Source organism: Phyllostomus discolor, chromosome 2 (assembly GCF_004126475.2).
Source record: "Phyllostomus discolor isolate MPI-MPIP mPhyDis1 chromosome 2, mPhyDis1.pri.v3, whole genome shotgun sequence".
NCBI lineage: Eukaryota > Metazoa > Chordata > Mammalia > Chiroptera > Phyllostomidae > Phyllostomus > Phyllostomus discolor.
In genome coordinates this window covers 153,213,288-153,230,674 of record NC_040904.2, presented here as the reverse complement: position 1 = coordinate 153,230,674, position 17,387 = coordinate 153,213,288, and the positions used below count along the sequence as shown (strand labels likewise).

The following is a 17,387-nucleotide window of genomic DNA, read 5'->3' as shown; positions in this document are numbered from 1 at the left end:
AACTTTCTTATTGTCCCTCGAGCTGTTGTTGGTAAGTGGTTCTCGGTGACTTGGGCGGGAGAGCGGGACCAGCTGGAGCAGCTGCGCAGCGTCACCACTGGACAAATGCCACCCTTGGCAGGCTCATCTATCTCTACCAAGACCGCTTTGTCTGAATCAGCATGTTAAATGATTATCGCATTACAACAAAGCAGGACATGAAAAGAGAATAAAATTCAAATATCTTCAGGTCAGGCAGAGCCTCAGAAGACCTGGGTCTGGTTCATGCTATGCTGGCATGGAACTGAAGTAAGGAAAGTCCTAGGTTCAAATCCTAGCATTGCCACTTCCTCACCCTCAAGCCTTGACCAATTCCCCTCCGTACAATGACACACGCCTCATCAGGCTGGTATGGGAATTAAGTAGAAGAATGCACATAAACACTCATGAAAGTGTCTAGAACACAATGAGGTTTAATGAACATAGGTGTCCATTACTTTCACTATTTACTAAGCCATTCAACTTCTCAAGATCTCCATTTCCTTGTTATAAAATAGGAAGGAGGGAAGCCTCAGTGTCATTCAAGTTACGTGCTCAATGGCTTCTTAAGTGGCTGGTACTGTACAAGCGGCTGAAATGCAGACAAACTTGGAACAGCATGGCTCAGTACATGTCTGGGCGTGAGAGAAGGAGAAACAGTCATGGCAAGGAAGAGTTCTAGTAGCACAGAAGCAGTACTGTCCTTTTAGTCTGAACACACGGAAATGGAAGCACAGAGAGACCTGTTTGGCGTGGAAATGTGTGGGCCATGAGAGGCGCCATGGGAAGGTGACATATACGCTTGGAGCTGGGGGATAAGTTGGCTCTTACAGTGGAGGGATTGGGTCAGAGTGTACGCCTGGCCTGGCGGGAGAGGCTGGGAAAGCCCGCTTCCCGCTCTCACGTTGCAGCAGTGTGCTTCTGCTTCGCTCCCACGGAGGGAGCAGCATTCCAGGACTGTTCCGAGGCTCCCCCTTACTGCCTGTACTTACTCCTCCCCACAGAAGGAGATGTGATTTACCTAACTGTCGAGTTTGGAAAAGAGCACTGGGCAGGTACACTTGGCCCCTTCTTGACTTTCTCTGGATCCATTCCCTGCACAGCTGCTGCTCTGTGAGATCAGCAAAACTGGGTCCCCTGCTTGGGCAATCCAAGCTCAAAGTGGGGTGGGAGACCAGGACTGTGCAGTTAGCTGACTGTGGCTCATCAAAACAGCATTGTTTTCTTCATTCTCAGTACTGGGATACCAATGTTGGGGGTGGATATTACTGGTCAGGATAGGACTACTGCTCCTAACCTTTCTTAAAGTTGTATTAACTACATAAAAAGTTCTGGCCAGTGATATCGAAATGGAACTTCTGGAAGCCTCATTGCAACGCTCTTTCCTGCTGCCCAGAATGTAGATACAATAGGTGGAGCCCTGGTAACTACCTTGGACCCTGTGATGGAAGACACAAGCTAAGTACAGTAGAGAATAAATATTTAAGAGCATGGGTCCCTGACAATGCTGGGTGTTATACCAGCTCTGAAACACCTACTTCTTTATAACTTAAGATCCTAGTATTAAGATTTTAAGTTCTATTCAGCTGAACCAAATTCAACTGATGTGCTGGCTTACAGCTTGCTGTGTGGACCTGACACCCCTCATTTAAGTCTCAATGTCTACGTGTGGGCTGGGGGTAGGGACATAACAGCCTTAACTCTGTACAGTCAATCCAGCTTTCCCAGCAGAAACAAACCACACAGAAGTTGTTATTTTAATCCATAGCTGACCCCAATTTCAATTTTTCCACTGTTTTAGAATTGATAAAGGAAGAGGTGAATTAATATATCAGAATGCCTAGAGCTATCAAGGTACCCAAGCTGGCTGAGAGGACAGTGAGGAGCTCAGGGCGTGTGGAGTGGAAGCACTGTGGTGGTGGAGTGTCAGGAGATAAAGTTGGTAAGTAGTCGAAGAGCCCTGTGCTTTAAACTAAGGACCTTTGACTTTATCCTACAATAATAAAGAACCATCAGGAGAGTTTTTCTTAAAGGGAACGGCAAAATTAGACTTTGTGTTCTAAGGATCATCAAAGTAAGGAGATGAGTGAGGAAGTTAATGCTTCAGGCCTAATGGAAGTGTGTAAAAAAAAGGCAGCGGCGATGGGAAGACGTAACCGGCGTTAAGTAAGTAGGAAGTAGGAAGATGCCTGGTGCCGATGACCCTACAGGCCACCTGCCCCTCCACGCTCTGACTGCAGTGGGAGAAAAATAGCCCTGTGTCTTGTGTGAACACCAATATTTGGGTTTTCTTTTACAGGTAGGTGAATTTGACCCCTAATTGAGGCAAGTGGATGATGCTATCATGATTTAAAATAGGTGGAAATTAAATTCTAGTACAGGCATGCTGGTTGCCGTAGGTGAGAAAAAGTTACCAGGCCCTGAGGAATCTCCCTTTACACCAGGAGTTCAACTCAGGAGCTGCAGGAGGAATGGAATAAATGAGGCAGCTTGGGTGTGAGGAAAGTCAGCTGCCAGAAATAGGAACTTTGTTTTTACTGAACTATGGTTTAAGTACATAAAATTCAAATACAAGTATGATACTGGAAACTAGGGTTTAACTTCAAAACTGATAAAGGCAACAAATTGAAAGATGTAGTTTCTAAATTTTTATTTTCTAAGTGATTATTCTTTGTATGTAAAACTAGAAACCTCTTTTTATTTTTTCTTTCCTTCCTTTCCTCTCCTTCCCTTGTTTCCCTTCTCTTTCCTCCCCTCCCCTCCCCTCCCCTCTCCTCTCCTTTCCTTTCTTTCTCCACTAGATGTCTTGTCCTGACACACAATGTTAGGTGTGCTATGCACTAGTTGCATCCCCTCCAAAACTCACATGTTGAAGCTCTCACCCCCCGTTGTGACTATATTTGGAGACGAGGCCTTTAAAGAGGTCAGTAGGTTAGGTGAGGATCTGACTGGTGTCCTTACAAGAACGGCAGACACACAGACCCCGCAGCATAGGGATGTAGACACACAGAGCAGAGGCCATGTGAGGACCCAATGAGAAGAGGCCATCTGCAACCCAAGGAGAGAGGCTTCAGGAGAAACTGAACCTACTGACATCTCTATCTTGAATGTTTAGCCTCTAGAATGGCGAAAAGAATTTCTGTTGTTTAAAGCCACGCAGTCTGTGGTGTCCTGGTATAGCGGCCCAAACACACTGATACCAGGTAGAGGAGTCCATCTAGATTCCTTTCACGGAGAGGAAGGTTACGTTTTATTCATTTGCATAATGGAAAATAGGCCTGCACCTGTGAAGACACTTCCGAAAGCTGATGGAAGCTTGGTAACGATTTTTATTTTTGGGATAACCACTGCTCAGATATTTGTAAAAGTGTGATACTACAATACTACACTATTTGGTTTTCAGTAGCACAACATTATGCAGGTTAATACCCTTCATTTTGCTCTTAATTCACACTCAGCATTAACCTAAAAAAGTGAACTAAACAAAGGTTCATATTCATAAGGTTTGCAATCCAAGAATGGCTTTGGAATTCAACCTCAGCTCTACAAGTTTGGGACTTGCTTTCCTCTGTCATTGCTTCATCTTTGGGTGCCAATTTCAGGCTTGGAAAATGAGTCAGAAAATTCCCTGCAAAATTTGTTTCTTAAAGGCCCAATTTTGTTAAAAGTGAGAAGGATCAAATCACATGTTTGTGTAACTATTTGTAATTGTTCTCGACATGAAACCTGAAGGTGTTTTAATGAGGCTGGCTTGAAAATGGCAGAGTAGTTTTCCCTTCTCTCAGAAATCACCTCAAATCAAAAAGGACGAAAAATTATAAATAGAATGTGAACTCTATCTTTAGCAAAACTAGAATCTCAAATCGTACATACCAGAAAAGCTACCAAATTCTCTGAAAGTCGAACAGGGCTTGGGGGGTTGTGCTAAGAAGCCACGAGGAAATATCCACAGCTAAAGCTTTCAGAAAGGGCCCCATCCTCCACCTCAGGAGCTGCAGGATGAGGCAAGACAACGGAGCTTTGTCTGCATCACTATGGAGTACACGGACTGGTGGGGGGGAAGTGTGGTGAACCCAGTTCCGCACTAGGGTAAAGCCAGAGGTGGGCTGAAAGACGGCACCTGCAGATGTGCCATAGACTGCAGGAAGCACTCTGTTAGCAAGGCAGGCTGGCAGGCACGGTTTCTGCGTTGTTGGCAGTCTGCAATTGCTGGTCTCTGCTGGCTGAGGGAGAAAGCACTCATCACAGATACTGGGGACAGGGTAAGTTTGGCTAGCCTGGAACACAGCTTGGGCTCGTCTATCTCAGAACCTCTTGCAAACTTCCAAATCAGGAGGAAGTCATCCCATGCAAAGATGAGCAACAATTTAAAAGAAACTGGTATACCAAGTTAATATCAGAGAGAGAGAGGGAGAGAAGGGGGGAGAGAGAGAGAAGAGAGAGAGAGAGAGAAGAAGAGAGGGAAGGGACAAAAAGGCTACCATGGAGCAAATGATAGATATAACCAAATATTGATACATTATCTCAAAACTTATAACATACACACTGAAACCGTCATCTCTATAAGAGATCAAGGAGCTCAAGGAAAATCAGGCAAGGCAAGACAACAGAAGGAGATGAAACGTAAGTGTGAAGAGATCAGAAAAGCAAAGGAAAGGGGAATAAAACCTCCGTGTGCGGGGAAAGTACTGCTGAGTGTCTCACTCTGTGCTGCTCCCCATGTGCCCACGCTGTGTTCCCTAACCACAGTAAAGGGCGGCGGGGCTCTCTGCTGGTGTCTGCTATCAGTCATCACTGTCTTTATGAGAACTCTAAGGAAGCATGGAAACAAATGATGCATCCCGTTCAAATCATAAACAGAAACAAATCTAAGAACAAAATAAAGTTAATCTAATTAAAAGAAAAACTTTATTTTGAAAAGCCAGAGTGGAACTAATAAATAAATGCAAGAGTCAGTTCTTTGGGAAAAATACTAAATAAAAATAAACCATTACCAATATAATCACAGGAAAAAAATAAAAACAAATTCACCAAATACAGAACGATGTTGGGGCTATAATTATAGAAACATAGAATATAAAAATAATAAAACAGGATATTATTTAATTGTAGGCAAATACATAAGAAAACTTGAATAAAACAATTTTTTTCCTGAGAGAATACAAATGATAAAAAATGACCTGTAGTCCTGGCTGGTATAGCTCAGTGGACTGAGCACAGGCCTGCAAACCAAAGGGTCACCGGTTGGATTCCCAGTCTAGGACACATGCCTGAGTTGTGGGCCAGGTCCCTCAGTAGGGGGCATGTGAGAGGCAACCACACACGGATGTTTCTCTCCCTCTCTTTCTTCTTCCCTTCCTTCCTCTCTAAAAATAAATAAAATCTTTTTTTAAAAAGATTTTATTTATTTATTTATTTTTAGAGAGGGAAGGGAGGGAGAGAGAGAGAGAGAGAGAGAGAGAGAGAGAGAGAGAGAGAGAGAGGAGAGAGAGAGAAACATCCATGTGCGGTTGCTGGGGGTTCTAGCCTGCAACTCAGGAATGTACCCTGGCTGGGAATCGAACCTGGGACACTTTAATTCCCAGCCCGCGCTCAATCCACTGAGCTATGCCAGCCAGGGCTAAAATAAATAAATCATTTAAAAAATGACCTCCAAAAGGATCCAGCAGTCCTACTTCTGAGTATAGATCCAAAAGAAATAAAATTGGTATTTTGAAGAGATGTATTCACTCCTGTGTCATTGTAGCATTGTAGCATGTAACAATAGCTAAGATAGAGGAAAAACCTAAGTATCAGATGAATGGATAAAAAGTGTAATATATATATATGTGTGTGTGTATATATATATAATATTATACATGAAAATTATTTAGCCATAAATAAGAAGGAAGTCCTGCTATTTGCAAGAACATGAATGAAACTAGAGGACATTATACTAAGTGCAATAAGCCAGAGAGAGAAAGACAAATAATACATGAGCTCACTTATATGTGGGACATAGAAGAAGAGGGAGAAGAAGAAGAAGAAGAAGAACAACAACAACAACAGCAAGAAGAACAAGAAAAAGAACAAGAAGAACAAGAGTGAGAAGGACGATTCATAGGAACAGAGAGGAGAATGTGGGTGCTGGGGGCTGGGGAGTGGGAGAGGCAGAGAGATGTTTGTCTGAGGAGGCAAACTTGCATTTATAAGATGAGTATGTTCTGGGAATCTAATGTACAGAACGACAATTATGGTTAGTAACACTGTTTTGTATACTTGAAATTTGCTAAGAAAGCAGAACTTGAGTGTTCTCACCACACACACGGTGATGGACATGTCAGTCAACTCGATGGTGTTGATCATCTCACATACATATATGTGTGTAGAATCATCACATTGTGCACTTTAAATCTATACAATTGTATTTGTCAATTATACATCAATAAAACTCAAAAAATAAGCTCAAAAGAGAGAAATGTCTAAAGATGATGGGATAAGAAGACAGAAATGTAAATACCTGAGTTGAGAGTCAAGAATTGCAGACATCACGAGACACTCACCGTCTATGAGAAGGGCAGACTTCAGGTACCAACAATTTGTTGAATTTTTTTCCTGTATTGATTGACCTTTGCTAAGCCCAAGGAAAGCATCAGAAGGCTTTCTCAGAGTTAGAAGGAGGAATAAATAAGACAAGGGAGCCCAAAGTATTCGATTTTGATAAGGCAGACGGACACAAATATAGAGAAAGGGGACCGGAAGAAGCCGACTCGGAGGCAGATCAGAAAGAGTCTGTATCCTAGAGCCACAGTCTAGAATTGAGTCATCCCATTGCGAGACTTCTTTGAATACCTTCCTTCTTTCTCTACCAGCTATGATTACCCCATTCTTTTCTCCTTTTCAATGAATGACGGAGGACTACTTTGCACCGGTGGTTAACGGGCCCTTCAGCTGGGTAACCTCTCATGAGAACAAGGACCACACCTCTTCTGTCCACATTCACATGCCCACGGTGTGCTAACCTGACACTGTGCTTGCCATTACTTGTTTGCTGAATGAATGAATGGGCAAGCTGGATATTTTGGACAAGAAGTAGAGAACAATAAGGAACGTGGCAGCAGAGACATCAGTTTCTGGCTCAAGGAGGAATGACAGAGGTGAAACATCCTCTTGAGAATGGGGCAACTGCTTTAGACTGAAAGATGCAGTGAGAACGCGCCGTCTTCCTGGGACACGGTCGAGTCTGCTGAGAGGCTGGAGGGCAGATTGGAGAGACAATCTACATTTCACAACACGATCATTAACATGAAAACATAAAAAAAGTATGGTTCTATGTCTCGCTTCTAAAAAGTTGACTTCACAAGCACATCTGAGGAGATCTGGATTAACCCAATATCCCAAGTAAAAGAAAAAAAAACAACAGACTTTAAGTTCTTGGTAAACAGTAAGCTGAAGATGAGTGACAGATAAGATGTGACCATCAAAATTGAGAGAGGCTGCATTGATAAGTTCTATAATCTCCAGTGATGAAGATGACAGGCTTGAATTGCTCTGGGCTGTCAGACTATTGTGTGACTTCCCTTTCTGAGTACCACACTTTAATAAGTGTAGCATTAAATTTGAGCATAGTCAGAAAAGAAGCCTCCAGGATGATAAGATACTGGAAAGCAGGTTATGTGAGGGACAGTTTGAGGAACCGTGGCCATTTTGCTTAGGGAAGGAACGGAGAAGAGGAATGACAGCTGGCTTTGGGAACCTGAAGGGCTGTCCAGGGGAAGAGGCTTTAGTCTCGTGCCAAATGACCTGAGGGCAGAACTCATGCTGACAGAAGGAGCTACAGGCAGACAGGCTTCTGCCCAATGCCACTGAGGAGTCCAGACAGAGCTGCACTCTCGGAGGAGGGGAGCTGCCTCAGCAGCTGGGGAGCAACCAAAATGGTCATGGGGTGTCCAGCCCAGGCAGTGTGACTGCGTGCCTTGAGGCTGGACACGGCCCGAAGGGCTACACTGACTTTTAAATTCTCTCCCGACACTGAAACCCTGTGACCCACGGGCCTTTTGACTTCTGTGTTCATTGTGAGGATCATTTGAGATTGATTTTGTGTAAGTGCTTTGTAAACACTAAAGTGTTTTACAAATATAAGGTCTTGTTACTGTTTTCTTATCACCTTGAAAGACCTCTGTTCCGTCCAGATTGCTGTTTTCTCTACTTATCTCTAATTTCTCTTCAACTTCATACAGATTTCTGACTTATAAACACCAAATTTAATAGTATTATGACTACTATCCCCTGTCTAGGATTTCAAATGTCCACAATGCTTCATAAATAGTAAATGGTTCTTCACTTTTCCCTAACGAGGCAAAGACCCTCTATCTGGCATGCCAGTCGTGGTTCTGGTTGTCCTGTGGCAGAAAGGGACAGGGTAGCTACGTTGCCACACACCACCTTAGGGGGCAGAACACATACAGTCAATGGCATCCTCACAAAAACCTGTGTAATGAAAAGTATCCACATTAATAAACAGTAAACAAACACACAAATAGATTAACCTCAGAGTCTACACTGATACAGTCAGATTTCTTTATCCAGAGTGACCTCTGGTGGCCCATCAACTCCCAGAACACGAGAGTATCTATTATTTGATGGCATAGCTTACTCGTTACCAAGTATTACAACCTAGAAAAATTAAGTGCTAGATAAATAAAGTTCCAATTCTGTTTTCGGGGTGTTCAAAATATTTTCTCCATCAAACCCTAATATCATCTCTAACCAGTCATGACTTGACAGTTTTGAAATATTTCTTTTCATTTTTCTGCCCCCTTCAGGAGATTTAACAGAGAGTAAACTGGGGAGCTGGAAGACAGCAAACTGGGTGTCAGCTCTCCTAAAAAGCAGTTAACTACTAAGCTACAAAGCAACCCTAAATCCCACACATGTGTTCTCGAAACTGTTTATTTTATTCTCTGGCTGTTAAATCTGGGTCAGAAAGGGGATTTGGGGGCTGAAATTTCTACAAGGCAATAGACAAAGCAGATTAGGAGAAATACAAAGACTCTTTGGATATACTCCTGTCTTGATGCTATGTGTCATTAGGAAGGAGAGATTTTCAAAAGAAACTTTTAGTTTTCCCCCTGTATTCCATCTAACACATTCTGTGTTTATTTCCTGTTAATGAGGTTTAACTTTTAATTCAGGCTATGCTGGTCCACATGAAGGTGATATCTGTGAAATCTATTAAATACTTTTATATATTGTGGTTACAATTCTCTAATAATGAGTATTCTGGGAAACCCCCATAGGGTTTTAAAAGTCAGGAGGAGGCAGGAATAAGGAAATCATTGACTAACCTCTTATGTTTACTGTCAGCATCCCCAATCCATTTTTGCTGGAAAAGGTAAGACAACAGGCCTGTCTTCAGTGGGCCACCTCATCGCATGGTTACCCTCAGATTAACCTGTGCTGGAAGGACCAGCTCTGGAGTGAACACTTGACCCTTGGTAGGTCTAAAAGGGGCCTACTGGTGTCTGATAGATGTTCATGACTTATCAGCACTAGGAAGGGGGAATGCAGAGCCACTACAGTAATGCGTTCTATATGTTACATCCACATGGACACAAGTAAAATATATTATATTCTTTTTGTGGAGCAGAGGGTGGATTTTTGAGGAACCTGAGCTTTGACAACGACAAATCCACTGTTCCTCAGGGTTAGGACACACCTTGATTCCCATAGCTGGCGTCGATCCCAGAGCCGTCCCACGAGTCCACAGCACTGTCCACACTGGGCACGGTGGAGGGGTACGTGTCGGGGAGTTTGCCCGGCTTCTGCGTGGGGGACGGGTCCTCCTCCACATCTCCCAGGTCACTCAAGTGGCTGGGAATGGGGAATTTCTTGGGACTTGATGCTGACTGAGCTTTAAAGACAGGAAAGCAGTTTGAGTATCAGAATAAATCCAAATAAAAAGATATCAAACACTTCCTCGCTAGAGTCATTTTCCTAGAAATACACACATAGACATTTGCACATGCTTTCTGGGATGGAAAGGCACAGGAAATTCTTAATTGGGGCTTTCGACCCACTCACCATCTGTCTGTTTCTTAATTTTCAAGGTGACAGTCTCTCCTGCCATCTGTAACAAATGGATGGCTTCGCTCAGAGGCTTCCCTTTCAGGCTGCTGCTGTTGATGGCTAGGATTCGGTCTCCGATGTGGATTGCGCCAGTTCTGAAACACCAAGCAGGAATAGGAACGGTAGAAATAATCCCTGTGAGATACTGAGTATCAATTCCCAGCCAGACTTTATATATTCATAATGGTAAAGACTTGGCAAGAGTCTCTAGAAGCCACTACTAGCTGTCTCCTGGGCAATGTTACAAGACAACTGCATCTGTTGTGAATTACTTTTTAGTTTCAAATAAAAGTAGAAAAATTGTTTTAATTAGTATTTAAAGTGTGCTTGTGTGCTTGTTACATTCCAAGAAAGCTGAGTCATTTGGTAACTCTCTTAAAAATCCCAAGGAAACTAACAAGGGTGGACGATAAATGTAGTGATGTTTAGCATGGGGCATTTCTTCTTTGTTCAGGCCCAAATGTTGAACAGAATCATTGTCCCAGCTCACCGGAAGTGAAGCTCAGAGAGATGGGGAGTACCCCAGACCCTGGTATAGTAGGGCCCCCTGCTGGTGGTTCCAAGGATTGAAAAAGGCTGATCTCAGGAATCAATGACAGTCATGCACCGCATAACAATGGAAGTATGTTTTGAGAAATGTGTCATTAGGCGATTTCATTGTCTTGCGAACATCATAGACTGCACTTACACAAACTTAGATGGTATAGCCTACCTCACCTAGGCTGTATGGTATAAGAGGAACAAGAAGTGCTCCTAAGCTATAAGCCCGCACAGCATTTTACTGTCCAAAGCAACATGAAATCAAATCAAGCACAAGAGAAGGTGATGCAGTCAAGAGACTCCAGGAACACGTGATGTATGAGGCTGCTGCCAGCATAACACAATGTAGTGTTTTACAGCAAACATTTTTATATAAGTAGAAAGAGTGCACTCTAAAATAACAATAAATAGTATAGTATACTAACTACATAAACCAGTAACATAGTCATCAATTATCAATTATTATGTACTGTGCATAACTATATGTATGTGCTGTACGTTTACATGACTGGCAGCACAGTAGGTGTGTTTACACAGCATCACCACAAACACGTGAGTAATGCATTGTGACACCATGTTTGGACAGCTATGAGTCATCAGGTGATAGGAATTTTTTTATGGGACCACTGTGGTACAGGCGGTGGTCTTGTGTGGCGTGTGACTGTAGTGATGGGTATGAATCCAACTCCACCACCTGCCAGCTGTGGGACCTAGAGACCTTATTTTAACCCCTCTGGGTGTCAGTTTCTTTGTCACTACAATGGCGGGTAATCATCTTACAGGGCAGACCTGAAGATTAAATAAGAAAACATATGTAAAGGGCCTAGTAGGTTATTTGACACATGAAAAAAGAAAATTAATTTATTGATCAATGAACTAATAAACCTTTGGCCTTTTTCCTCCTCTTCCCATCCTCACCCAATTCTGAACTAGCAGACTTGAATTTATAATTCTGGTGTTCAGCATGTCTACCACAGTTTGGAAGCACTGAGTGTGGAAGGAGTAGACTCACAGCAGCTGACGCAGTGATGGTGAAACAAAACAGTCAGAGCTCTTTCTCTGAAGGCTGCAGAGTGGGAGTCCCGTGTGCCAGCCTCCTATGCACTGCTCACTAACTACACGAGATGATGGGGTCAGCCTAGCTCACAGGGCTGCTTGTGACTGGCAGCTGGGGCCGTGGGCAGCTGTGCTAGGCAGCAGAAGCAGCTCTGGATCATGCAGCTTACAAGTGGCTGCTTAATAAGTCCACTAATGCATCAACTCTCAAATAATTTTTTTCCCTGAAAAAAAATCACTTCATTCTCTCACAAAGAATCTTCGGTTTATGAAAGACCTACGTTGGAAGTCATACAACACTTGACCAGGAACTTGCCAAATCAGATAAATATTAACCTTTTCTTGTTTTCTCCCTAACAGAGATCCCTAGGACAGGAGATGCCTGAAGAATACCATATTGTAAGTGTCTCTGTTAATATCACAATATGAAATTCCTACAGGATGACCTTTTCAATTGACCTCAGGGCCCTCATCTGGCAGATGAAGATATTGGATGAGATGACTTCTAAAGTACCTTGCAGCTCCAAAGTTCTGCAATGCTACATCTTTATTTTAAACATGCTTGTTCTCAGGTGTGAGCATGAATGACGTGAGTGCGTTGCTGAGCGAGGTTACTGAAGTACAGATCTGGCCATGATGTGTGGGGTATCCTCCCCACAACACGTGCCAGGGAGATGCAGTTTAATGGGAGGATGGGGTTGTATGCTAACAAAAACAATTTGCCAAAGGGACAGGCAGACATTCCAAACTGCAAGATATTACCAAGATATTACGCTTTGTTTCCTGAAATCTTTGAAGATAAAGGCTGTGTCATTCTCTCCTGAAAACGTGGCAGCTAAGGCCAGTGCGTCAGGGAACAGGCTCAGTAAACGTTTACTGAATTGAAGTGGACAAGCCTGTTAACCTCCCTGAACTTCAGCCTCCTTCTTTCAAAGTGGACACAATATAAATCTACCTCCAGTCAACTGTGGTCAGTTTATACATTTCTAGAGACTAGTATCAATGCTAAGCCCACAGCACCTTTCACCGCCAGTAAGATGTCCCTCAGAGTCACGTTGGAGCGATGGCTGAGAGTTCTTACACTCTAAAGTCACTCTTTTGTGCAGATTTGAAAAAGTCAACAAATAACCGAGCAGGAGAGGAAAGCCCATCTTTATGTGGCTGTGAGTGAGGAAGGAAACCCATCTCAGACACAGGTCACTATAACAGTTCCTTTGATATTTTACCTTTCAGCTAATCCCCCTTTAGTGAGGCTTGAGATGATGATGGGATCAAATGGCTCTTCAGTTCCTGAAATCGTGATGCCGAGGGGCCCCCCATAGCGCTTAAGCTCCACAGTGTAAATAATTGCTCCGGAACTTTCTTGTTCGTCTGCAATAAATGCCAAGGAATCATAATTGTTTTTTTTTTTTGAAAAAACAAAGCAAAAAGACACATATATTCAGACATAAAATAAGAAATTCAGAACATCATTATCAGAGCATTATGTCTCAGGAAATAACTATTTTGGGAAGTAGCGTTTCCTGAATAGGATATTACACGCTAACAGGGAGACAGTGGTCGGCTTACTGCCTAACGACTTAGAGTTTAAATCTGAGAGTGGTCTGCCCAGCTGGCCCTGTAGGCCCTTCGCACAGTGCCCACGCCCAGCATGGTGGGTACCCAGCACTTGGTAAGTGTGCCACCAATACCCGTGGGACGAACACAGGGCCGGGGGGGTGATGTGGGAGGAGAGGGTCGTGCAGTGACGGAGAGGACAGGCCACACAACTCCTACTTTCAGGCCTCACGAGTAAGCTAACTTTCAGCACAGGAAAGTGGGTCTCACTCAGGGTCGGAGCACACTCTACCATACACGTGGTTAGGTGGAACAGAGGGAGGTTGGACTGGAAATCTGGAACCCCTTACATATCATTCCATTGATTGTGTCTTAGAATGTAAATCCTATTGATGAATTCATGGGTATTAAAACAGAGGTGTGAATGATTATCTCTTCTATTCCTGAGATTCAAAGCCATGTAACTTATGTTTCTATAGTACATACCAGGCTGACGTACTATCATAACTTAATCTTCACTAATTTTTTTTATTTATTTAACTTTATTTTTATTGTTGACACTATTACTGGTGTCCCCATTTCCCCCCTTTGCCCACTTGCACCCAGACCCCTCTCCCCCTCTCCTCTGGCCATCACCACACTGTTGTCTGTGTCTGTGGGTTCTTTGGCTAGTCTCTTCATTTTCTTTTTGCTATTTAACACCAGCATGAGGAAGTGTAAGTGTGGTCTGCGTAATGCATCGGTCTGAGAGATGTCATGAGATGCCTTCAATAAGGGTGGGTGTTTTCACTGTGTCCAGATTGCAAATATGAAGTCTCAGGGTCTTATTTGCTAATGGCATGCTGAAGAATTTCAAGCATTTCTTGTTTTATTTCTTGGGCCTGGGAGCTGCAAATGGTTAAGGAGCTTTTTCATTTCTATACCTAAGGATGCAATGAAATGGTCCAGTAGCCACTTTAACGAAAGAGCCAGCGTTTACAATCAGACTGTACCACGGTGAAGCGTGAACACAGTCACATTTCTGCAAGGACCCCCCCCTGCTCATGTATGATATGAGACCCTAAAATAAGGCTGGGAAAAAAGGGCTTGAGTTAACAATTCAAGTATCTGTGTGTGCAGTGAAAAAACACAATGAAAATAAAATGAGAGGTTTATAGTGATGTTGGAAGTGATGTGTCCTCTCCCACCAGCACTCGCGTTACCCCGGCCATGGGTGGGAGTTCTGAAATGTGCCTACCGCCTGCACCTCCTCAGCACTCTACTCACAACAGGCTCTGTATGCACAGAATTAAAGACCACCTGCCACCCACCGCAGTGTTTAGATCAACATCTAGTGTATAGACATCTTCCACATTTGACTCAATTTATTATTGGCAGCGGAGAATCCTCGACATCAGCAGTTTCCAACTGGTGTGCTGCGGCACTCCGGTGTGCAGCAAGAATTTTTAAAACCCACAATACCCGACTCTTCAGTCCGGGGCACTGACCTCTCTTCCTTTAGACTGTCAAATAAATAAGTGACAACAGCCAACACAACAATAGCTGTTTGGTGTGAATGAATCAAAATCATACCTATTTTTTGTTAGATCGGCAAAAGATACAACATTGATTGGTGTGCCACAGAACTTTAGTAATTAGTTTGTGTGTGCCACGAGATGAAAAAGGTTGAAAATGGCTGCTCTGCATCCAGCCCTCAAGGGCTCTGCGTGCGGGTTCACAAGCTCCTCCCAGGTTTCCTCCTCACCCGCTGCCCACAGGCTGGGGACGGTTTGCTAAGGAGCTACTGAGATGGATCGTAAGTCAGCAACGGTTAATGCTAAGTGATGTATGATGCTTCATTGTACCATTTTTCTCTGTTTTTAAGTATTTAAAGTTTTTATAATAACAATGAAAAATTTTAATAAAATGTTATTTTATTAAATAATACTGCATTTAATAAATGTATAACAGTTCATTTAATAAATTTATAATATTATGACAATACATATTTCACTTAATAATATTTAATTTAATAACAACTTTGATTCTTTCAGAAAACTCTATCTGGATGCCTCAGGTAAACAGATATTTGATTAGCGTGGCTTCCTCAGTTTCCTAGATGGCGGTGCTGGCGGCTACCTGCCTGGACACTGTCTCGCCCAGACCCTTTTTGTCCATTTGCACCCAGGCAAGGTGCCAGAGCATCCACCGCCACCTGCTGGAAAGGAGGCCCCTATCTCAGCTCCGCCCAGGTTTTCTGAACAACGGTTTCTTCCAAACTGTTTTTCCTGGCAGGGATCTAGCCTTTGCCCTGTTCCTTCCCATTCATTTTCACCAGTGCTGCCAATGTGTAATTCCTTTTCTTTTCTCCCTAGGATATTTTAAAGGCATAAATCTGAATATGTTACTCTCTTACTTGGTGCTTTTCATTGGTTCCCCAATTCTTTAAGAATAAAATACAACCCCTTTGTTTGCATGAGCGGAGCTGGAGCCTCTATGGATTCCTGAGGGTCACGCCATCTTCCCATTCCCATCCAGTCTTCTAAATTCTTCCTCACTGCAGTTTCTTGAAGAGCACTTTTCTGACATCTTTAACCTTGCACATGTCACTCCTTGTGCACAAATATCTTTCTTGCCCCAGGGAATTTCTACTGTAACTTTAAAACGCGGCTCAGAGGACTTCTCTTTCAGGAAGGTTTCCTGGCTCCTTGACCGGAGCTGGAGGCCTTGGAGCTCCCAGAGCTCCTATGCATTTTCCCAGTGTTTCTCACCTTTTTATTTCAATTCTTGCTCCTGCCCCCAACAAGGAGGAAAATTAAATTAAAATTCTTCCTGACAAGAGGAATATGAAGGAATAAGATTCAATCAGGTAAGGGTGAGCTTTGGAGGGCCACTAATCATTATAATGTAATATTTAAGATTCCTTACTCTCCAAGAACTGACTTTTGTCCCTATCAAGAATGCATGTTCTAGCATGTTCTTTTCACTAGGTGTTTAAATTATCTCTCTACTTGTCTCCTCCATTAGAATAAGATCCCCTTGAAAACAAAGATTATCTTCACACCCCCAGTGCCTGGAACTACACCTGGCACCAAGGACACTTCAGTAGATGCCTGAACAAATGAATGAAGGCGGGGGGATGGGCGGGGGATTGACTGTGGGGGGGGGTCGGGGTAGGGGTAAGCAATGGGGAAAAAGGTGGGACAGCTGTAACTAAACAACAATAAATTAAAAAAAATAAAACTAATACTGTCTTTCCCTTTGACTGTCTGCTAACATTCTCATGGATAGAAATAACTGGAATATTAACTTCCAGTGGATTCTCCAACCTATACTCTACCATGAAACTAAGCCTAAATAAAAGGTTTTACACACACACACACACACACACACACACAAAACAAACCCAAAAAGGATGCATGAATGTTAATGTTAGCATGCAGTCACTGGTTCTGAGACCGGAGAGTAAGGAACTAGGAAAATTCCTGGGCAACTGGAATGGGGAAACTGAGACAAGAAAATTAAACAAGGCCAAACAGTTTGAGCAACTTACAGCTAGCTGGTGAATCACCAGACCTTATCTCCCCTAACCAAGGACACTTGAGGGCAAATGGTTTATACCTCTCCTCCCTAACCAGAGAATGCAGAGCCTACATGGCCATAAACAACAGGCATCAGGGGAAGAGAGGAATGCTAATGCAAACGGAGGAGAGATAACCCCTGAACAACAGTAGTGAGCTTGGGAGGAGGTTACACAGCTCCCCTTTAGGCTCCCTCTCCCCTTAGTCCCAAGGGAAAGGGCGAGTCTGAGCTCCCCTAGGACTTTCCCCCTCCCCAACTCCCACGTTTCTGCTATATAAACTTGCTTCTGAGGGCTCAAGGGGAAGGTGGATGTTGGGGTTTCTACCCACCATCTTCTCAGACTGCTTGCCTCGGGTATTAATAAAAGTGCAATCGCAATCCAATCCCCGTTTCTGCTCTCTGGCTGAGTGTTGACAGGCAGCACAGCAGGAGCTGTGGACTCAACTTGGTGGCCCTCCAGTTTCAGGTCCAAGGGAAGAGCTCTCTGAGAGAGCTCTGTGGTCGTCCTCCCTGCTACGCCAGGGTCTAGTTTCCTTTTCCAAAGTGAG

The 17,387-nt window shown here is 43.3% G+C and overlaps 1 protein-coding gene across 9 annotated transcripts in view; it reads right to left on the bottom strand.

Annotated features, from left to right (window-relative positions):
- The window catches only part of GRIP1 (glutamate receptor interacting protein 1), a 664,666-nt gene that overhangs the window by 24,822 nt on the left and 622,457 nt on the right, over positions 1-17,387 (bottom strand). For all 9 annotated transcript variants that reach the window (XM_036018708.1, XM_028532026.2, XM_036018706.1 and 6 more), the window contains 3 exons: positions 12,948-13,092; positions 10,081-10,220; positions 9,716-9,910 (listed from right to left, as the gene is read on the bottom strand). In XM_036018708.1, the coding sequence (XP_035874601.1) occupies positions 9,716-9,910; positions 10,081-10,220; positions 12,948-13,092 (480 nt within the window). The remainder of the gene's footprint in view (positions 1-9,715; positions 9,911-10,080; positions 10,221-12,947; positions 13,093-17,387) is intronic.